The sequence below is a fragment of the Anopheles merus genome, chromosome 3R, assembly GCF_017562075.2.
Source record: "Anopheles merus strain MAF chromosome 3R, AmerM5.1, whole genome shotgun sequence".
NCBI classification, from domain to species: domain Eukaryota; kingdom Metazoa; phylum Arthropoda; class Insecta; order Diptera; family Culicidae; genus Anopheles; species Anopheles merus.
Genome location: NC_054084.1, coordinates 937,004 through 945,377, shown reverse-complemented (window position 1 = coordinate 945,377; position 8,374 = coordinate 937,004). Strand labels below are relative to the sequence as shown.

Here is an 8,374-nt window from a genome sequence, read left to right as displayed (position 1 = left end):
CTCGGACGATCGACAGCGTGCGTTGATCGTACAGTGGATTACGAAAAACATGTTAGACGTGAAGCAAAACCCTAAGACTTGAAAAAGTCTCAAACTGAAAGATATGAATGAAATCTTCCTAATTCAACTCGATGTAAAATAATATTGGAAGTGAAATTTTGATGCGACTTCTGCGACCAGATAAGACTCTCTCAAGCTTAATTTTACCACCGAAACCGATTGATCGTCCAGAAATAGAGTTACGACACGTTTTGTACAAAATGTCCGTGCAGATAAAAGAATACATCGATTTCCGCACAGAGAAGGCTCGTGTAAAATGTTCTCTACTTTTTTTTTGTCTATGATTTTGCCTCAGTTGCCGTTATCAGTAAACCGTTCGAAACGTTGCTATCAAACCCGTTCCATTAAACACTCAATCAGTGACGTCACTGCCCAACACTGCAGGCATCTTTTGCGTGCCGTACTGTGCCGGTTTCGACTTTATCAAACGATTAAGTCGCGTTGCGTGTGCAGAGCGGGAGAGTTCTTTTTCATTAAAGGGGTTGTCATCCGTGTTTAAGGAGCACCGTTCGATTTAAGTTGAATACAATAAGGAAACTGCTAAATGTAAATGAGAGCAAATTGTATTTTTTTTTTCTTGAAGAAGGCTTTTGAGTTGTTACCTTTTTTGACCAACACTATCCTACTCTCAGTGCGAAAAAAGCACTAATTTCATTCACTACAACCCTTGTGACCCACCTTGTGTTGTGATCCAGCACATCAAACCCTGCAATACGGTCTCTCTCTCTCTCTCGCTCACATCGCAAACATCGAGCGCTCCGATAGTGAATCGGTTTCCGAAACGCATCGTAAACAGGACTGGCGCGATCTAACAGCTGTCAATTGTCTCTCGGTCGTCCACACGTGCGTACACGTCTGGATGAAAAGGCGCAACCAACAGCAGCACGAGTAGTAGCAGTAAGATCGGTTGCCTAGTTCGACCTGGAGCAGTTAGTTTTTTCGATTCCGCGTGTGTCGGTGTGTCGGGTGGTGGTGGTGTGAGCGTTTGTACCGAATCAACACAATCTCAACTTTTTATAATCTACTTTCCACGGAAACGTGACCAGTTATAAACAGAGTAAAAGAACAAATCGCAGTTGGCGGGGTGTGTGTACTTTCAATATCCAAGTTCCTAATCGCTTGACAGTTCGTTCACCATGTTGTATGTTGATATTGATCGCACAGTGTAGTGTTGTTTTGGAAGTTACTTGCTGTAGTTTGAGTTTAAAATTGCTTTCATTAATACTTCTTAAGGCAGCTCTTATTTAACTGATCGTTGTGTTCTTGTTGCAATGTTTGTGAATTAGCTTCAGAATTCAGAATCGTACCACCCTTTTTACCCCTCTGGAACGTCTCAATTTGCAGTGCAATTAAGCTCCAGAGCAAAGGAAATCCAACCCGTATTTATTTAATTTATATTCGCCTTTAACCCCAGCAGCAGTTGAAACCGAGCGGACGCCAAGAAGCCCTCGTGTCGTGATAGTGAAACATACGAACCACAGTGGCCGCACAGTTCTTTTCGCAGTGGTAGCATTAGCAAATAATTTCGGATCCTTGCTTACGGCTCAAAAATGCCTGCAGAAAAGCGCTCTAGTCAACCGCGGATCGTACGGACGTACGAGTTTCCAACGAAACCCGAAAAGCAGACGCTCGGCCAGTATCTCTACAACTCGCAGGATGGCAAAATTCTTGGCCGCACGTCCAAAGGCTGGGGTGAGTAACATAGAGAGACAGAGATAACCAGTGGAAAGATTGCAAGACAATCGTCTGTCCAGCTCAGTGGACATCTTCATCGGCACCGGGCACCAAAGTGGTTCGAGTCTGGTCTTACTGCAGTGTTCCGATAGCGATGATCCTTCACGTCGTCTGCCTTCGCTACCCATTACCAATCGGGCACTTGAGCAGGCCTTGGAAGTGTTTAAACACTTCCCCGAGCCTGCTTAGCTCGTCCCGTGGCTGATAACGTTATCAACGAAACTAGGGTGGTGCTCGGAAGGTTTAGTTGGGGGGGTTGGGGACCATTTGCTTGGGTGCGGATGCATACACGCGCGCTCATGATGGCATAGTTCCGTGATAACAGACCCCAGGCTGGAAGCAAAAGAATCATGCCCCAGCTCACCTCATTCACTGGCACCGAGCCGAACGGCAGTGGGATTTGTGTTGGTTTTGTAGTAGGTCTAGAAATTGCAACACTGCTATATCGGGTCACATGCGACACAGTCTGTCCCACTGCATCTTGGCGGTTCGAGTGTTTTATAGGCTTCTGGGGAAAGGCCCTTAAGGCACGTGTCGAAAACAAAGTTACCTAACAGTACATATGCTTTTGGGACAAATGATCTTCTGAAATGGCAATGTCAACTGATATGTGTGTATGAGTGAGCTTCATTATGCATCATAGCACTCCAAAGATCGGGGTTTCCCGTGTGTAGTTTCCATGTTTAAAATAGAAATTACTGGAATACTCTGTTCACTGTTCGAAGGGATTTGAATGTCTAAACCTAAAACAAGGAAAATTTCAGATCTTTTCTCACTTTTCCAACATCACCAATAGCGTTTCTACCTCCCACCATGAGATTCAATGACGTGAAGTTAGAAGTGTCGCCATTTCATATCAGATGATGAAATGTTTCATTATGAGATCAATGCGAAAAGCCACTCAGGCACAATAATTATCATTCCTCCTATAACTTTCAACTGGACCATAGGACCACGTGTAACCCAAATCCAAAAACTGTCCGTTTTAATACGCTATCCATGGGATGGTGATAGATTTTGCTTACCAAATTATGCCAGCAATTAGCGTCTCTGATTCATTGGCGTGGGTTTTTGCATGTTTTCAGTCAGCTATCTTCAGCTGGTTTCAGCATTTAGATTGATTAGCAATACAGCATCCTTCTGGCATTAAAATCTTCAGCAATCAATTAGTCATCCATACTTTGCCATTGCCTTCCCATTACTCTTGCAACCTTGGCTTTTCCATCGTACTACGAACTTTGTCCATGCTTTGGCTATGCTGCTGGACACCCGCTGATGATTGTGCGCGTGGTGCAGACACTGTTTACTGGTCCACTTCCAGCGAGTATCTCAATTACTCCAGCAAATCCAGCCATTTCTCAGCGCTGCATGTAAATTTTGACGCTTAAATAGGAACATTTTTGAGAATGTTTAGGCAGTCTCCTCACCACTCCCCGGTCCCAGCACGACATTCTTCCAAAGTAGATCATCACGAGCAGCGTCGTCCATCGTGCCATCTGGCAGACATACTTGCTCTTCTGATGCTTGGCTTCTTTAGTTTATTTTGGAGCTCTAAAAATATCAGCGCGCCAAAATCCATGCCCTGCGCTGCTGCTACTTATCGCTCCATTTCGTCGACCGGTGAGGCACAACTATAATTTAGCACGCCCAACAGGTGTCTTCGATAGCGGGGCGGCTCCATAATATGCTGCACAGTGTGAGCGAGGGTGTTTGGGTAAGATTTTCAGCCCCAGCGTCACCACCGAACTGTGCGCAGCATAGCTGTACTATTGACACGGCGTGGCGATAGAACCAAGGTCAATAAACAGTATAAATGGGTCGTTGTACGCTGTCGTCGCCGTGCTGTAACCGAGCCAACTTAGCCAACAAACAGAGGGCCTGGCAGAGGGCCTCGACGCGATCTGTATGTGCTCATTTGGAGAAACTTTTTTCGAGCAACTTTGTTGAATTACTTTTCTATTTGCCCCAATCCTGCACTACCTCCGCATTGCTGATCGCATTTAGAGTCACATGTCTTGGAATCCGGTATCAAGCGCAATGGTTTCGTGCCGGGATGAATCATTCGCGTATGAAGCGAACAATGATTATGCTATTATTTTACTACCTCTCCTAGCGTCTGGATGCGAAAAAGAAGCAAAACCACACAATTGAAGACATCTTCCACCAGCCGCCTCCATCGGCCACGAAAAAGCCCTTCCTTCCCTCCTTGACCGCGGCATCTGGCGTTATCTTGATGGCACTTAATTCGGTCGGTCCCTGTGTGTTTGTCTCTCACCGCTCGCTTGCCATTTAATTAGCGGATACGCCAGTTTCGGCGCTGGCCTGCTGTTTGCGAAGTGGTAAAAGTGTGAACCAAATAGAGAGAAAAGAAAAACACCACCACCCACCGTCGACAGAGAACGGAAGAACGGCCCCGGTTCGGGCGTCTCCACTCACTCTTCCTCTCTCTCTCTCTCTATCTATCTCTATCTATCTTGATATCTTAGTATCGATGTAGCAGCGGAGTGATGTCAAGTGCATCTGCGAGATTAAAATCCACTTTCGTGCTGCGTTGCTTTCGCAGCCGTTAAATTAGCAATAGGAAGGAAATGCAACGTATCTCGAATGATCGATCTCGGGCAAGAGGGATGACTGGACGATGGCGTCTTGGTGGAAGGTGTCCGGCTCTATTTTGCAGATCGGATTGTTTACGTAGCGTTTGAGGACGGCGGCGGCACTCAACGGGTATTTCCTATCCTCTTTCTCCATCAATTTGCTGGCTGGAGCGAAAAGTAAATTGAAGCCGTGTCTATATGATGAACAAATTAGTGATCGAATGATAGATTCGAATCGTGCGCAGTATTTTCGATTATCGCTAAGGGAAGCTGCGTTGGGCGGGGCAGCATCGTGCAGAGGTGTAAAAAAGGATTTAATGTGTGTTTACGCTAGGGAGTCTTTATTATCGCCTAGTCAACAGTCTGCATAATCGTAACGTCAAGCCGAGCGGACTGAAATGACCTTAACCTAGTATTTAATTAGAATTTCTGCATAATCTCATCCATCTATTTCGAAATATTTCATTCAATTGAGAGTAACTTACTCTCTAGAATACTCCAGAAGTCGTAGAAGATTGCTTTTGGAGTGCACACATTTATTAAAATACTGTCTACACACATGTTGTGTATCGAAATAATTGCTCTAATCATCTACCATTAATCGAGCTCAAAGTGTTGCTTTAACACTTTGATGCCGAAAGACTGTCTTGAACACAACCCAGTTTCCTTGTAAACCGTGTTTCTCATTGAACCAAGTCAATCAAGGGTGCTATAATTACGATCAATATGCGTTTATAGTTTCGAATCAATCAACCACCCACCGGTCGATCATAATTCATGAGCACCCGACCCGATCGCTAGCCCTCGCATCTGCATGCAAATCAATGCAATTTTGTCCGTTTTTTTTACATCCGTTCACATCAAAACTGGTATGGATGGGTGTAGATCGAGTGGGTGTTACTCGTGACGACAGTGGTGCAAGTGCAGTTCCTCTTGCCATGCACCTCTCTCGCACACTTGCCGTGGAATTTCATGCACAAACCAAGTGCAAGTGCTTCGCGTTGCGCCAACCAAATGCGATGAAAATGTTGGGAAATTGTGACAAAGATTCCGGTCCACCTATTCTCGGAACGCTATCACAACACAATGTTTCGCGGGGAGGGTACACAGATCAGCAAATAACTCACACGTGCAAACGAGCCGCTTAAATTTCCTCCGACTTTAACCGTTTTCAAACAGTGGATTCAAATGGTCGGCACGGGCGGTTTCAAATGCAAGTAAAAACAGCAGAAACAACGTTCTGTTGCAGAAACAAAACGACACTTTCTCTCTCGCACAGTATTTTTCTTTGGGTGCTATAGCACACTCACACACAAACACATACGTACACAATCATGCAACCACACGAAAGCTAAATTTAATCGTCCAATTTCAAGCCGGTGTCGTCTAGTGGCGTTCGACTGTTGCTTGTGATAGCTGCCGTGTCGCAGGTATCAGTGTGCAATACTTTTTCTTGTTGGTGTAACCTCGCCCCTAACCCATTGCTTACTACCCACAATACCACGGAAGAAGTGCATTCGAGGCGGACGAAGCGGGGGTGATCCCCTGTTGGTGGGAAGGCTTATTGCGATTGCATTGAACCGGATACGGGTGGTTTACGGTTTCTAAATATACAGAAAACCGTTTAACTCACTCAACTATCGACATCGGTTAGCGTGGACGGTGGTGGGTCGTGGTAGTTGTAGTGTGTTATTTTCGCTGTTTTAGTTGGGTGCGCAGAGTGAGAGACTGAGGGGATATTCGGATAACTTGTTGTTTACCTAAATGATTGGGCTGTTGGGCAGAACCCGAAAAAAGGGTTTGCTATTAAGGTGGGTCGTCAGCAAATTCCAACTCCGTTGTTTACGCCATTACGCTATGGAAAGAAGCTTCTCTGCGATATTCAAAACTATTTGATATAAAACACCTTTGCGCCAGTGCACCAACCATAGCGCCAAACCGGTTTGAAGTAGTACGATAAACGATAAACAATCCCTACGATAAGTTGGCAGATACGCGATAAACAGATTGTCACCTACGTGGCTGTGGCTAATAACAAACTGCTCCACCGTTGACTCTCTTGATGAATTTGCAAATGAACACCTATTAGAACGACATTAAAGCACCATTATGTGAAAGACGTTCACCAACGAACCACCCAGCACGGTGCGTTGATGCATATAATTTACAGCCACCCGATAACGAGTGCAATTCCGACTCTCAGGGGGTAGGAACACAGGCAACTCGGGACCTCCGCGGACACTGTTGATCACATTAATTGTCTGCGAGAGTGCCTACAATCACGGCTGGGCCCGAGTCCGAGCGGTGTTACTATGTGCTTTCCGATTAAGATACTGTCCCGCTGGCGGATGATCCACTTATCATCGCGATATCGGCAAGACTCACGTTCCGCGGCCACTTGTAAAGCTCCCGTTTAACGTCTTCTTTTCTTGCACAACTCCTTCACTCCACTCTGCAGCTCAGCTACTGTTCTTCTATGCCTGCTTCTACACCGTTCTGGCGGCACTGTTCGCCATCTGTATGCAGGGACTGCTGGTCACGCTGAACCATCAATACCCGAAGTGGCAGCTGGATGAGTCGCGCATCGGTACCAACCCTGGCGTGAGCTATCGCCCTCAACCGGTAGAAGCGGAAGGCATCAATAGCATCCAGTATGTGGCGGCCAACAAATCGGACGTTGCGGTGTGGGTCAACATGCTCAACGATTTTCTGGCACGTAAGTTAGAGCGTCCGGAGAGGAAGAAAGAATGGACGACGGTACCTGTGACTAACGACTGTGAATCTCTCATTTACAGCGTACGCGGATCATACATTGCTGCCCGGAGGTGGCAAGAATCAGGTGATCTGTGACTTCAACACTCCACCAACGGCCGGCAACGTGTGTGCCTTCGATGTGAAGAACCTTGGCCCGTGTTCGGCAGCGGTAGGATACAGCTACAACCGATCGGCGCCTTGCATTTTCATCAAGCTCAACAGAGTAAGTACAGAGCGTTCGTTTCATAGTTCTTCCGGATTAACTTGTGATTTTCCTTCCCATAGATTTATGGCTGGCAGCCCGAGTTCTATGAAGACGTCGACGATCTGCCCACCGACATGCCCGACGATCTGGCGTCTCACATTCGTTCGCTGCCTGCTCCGGACCGGCGCCAGGTGTGGGTGACGTGCAAGGAACTTACCGCCACTGACGAAAACCAGCTCGGACCGATCGAATACCTGCCGAGCCAAGGTTTCCCAGCGTACTACTACCCATACATGAACATCGACGGCTATCTGAGCCCACTCGTCGCCGTACATCTTGCCCGACCGAAGCGTAAGTTGTCATCCACCTTCCTTGCCACACGTAGCACGTAATCCCACCGCATGACAATATCTCGACTCACACCTTCCCCGTTGTTTTACCGATTGCAGCGAAAACGACCATCAGCATCGAGTGCCGTGCCTGGGCGAAAAACATTATCTACCGCGGGGGTAGTCGCGATCGGGCCGGGTCGGTGCAGCTATTCCTGCGTATTGATTAGATAGCGCTGCGGCTGATTCCCACCGACCAATGTGACAATGTCTAATTGTTGTTTCATTTTTTTACGTTTTGCGGTTGATCCGTTTTGCTGAACGCAGCGACACTAGGGGACGAGAATTCATTAGAATCAAATTACATCGCAGCCAGACGCCCGCCCGATCATCCTTCCACAACGCACGTGTGCTATGAAGAGTTTACTTAAACGTTTTAGTGAAGTGAGAAAATAAAAGTAAATTATGGTAAATAAATGATTTACGGTTAATTTACACGTTACACGTCCCAGCGATGGCGGTTTGAGTTGCGAGCGCGTCGCAAGTTGAACGTGAAATATTTCACGCATGCAAGCGGTGAAAAGTTTCACCAGCGTGCGCGACACTTGTGCGCTTGTTCTTTTGAATTCGAGTGGCCGTTTATTTTAGTTTAGCAGTTAGCAGTAGAAAAAGGTTAGCATACCACCTAAAAGACGCAA

At 46.5% G+C, this 8,374-nt stretch overlaps 1 protein-coding gene across 11 annotated transcripts; it reads left to right on the top strand.

Moving 5' to 3' along the window:
* Positions 1-848: 848 nt before the first annotated feature.
* On the top strand, positions 849-8,149 carry LOC121596722 (sodium/potassium-transporting ATPase subunit beta-2-like). 11 transcript variants are annotated; one of them, XM_041921910.1, is made up of 6 exons: positions 849-957; positions 1,475-1,752; positions 6,847-7,104; positions 7,184-7,365; positions 7,428-7,698; positions 7,797-8,149. In XM_041921910.1, the coding sequence occupies exons 2-6, from the start codon at positions 1,611-1,613 to the stop codon at positions 7,904-7,906; spliced, it is 963 nt and encodes a 320-aa protein (XP_041777844.1). In that variant the 5' UTR covers positions 849-957; positions 1,475-1,610; the 3' UTR covers positions 7,907-8,149. The 11 variants fall into 11 exon arrangements, with proteins under 11 accessions (XP_041777844.1, XP_041777843.1, XP_041777845.1 ...); XM_041921909.1 differs by having other exon boundaries at positions 851-957; positions 1,478-1,752; XM_041921911.1 differs by having other exon boundaries at positions 873-989; positions 1,478-1,752.
* The last annotated feature ends 225 nt before the right edge of the window (positions 8,150-8,374 follow it).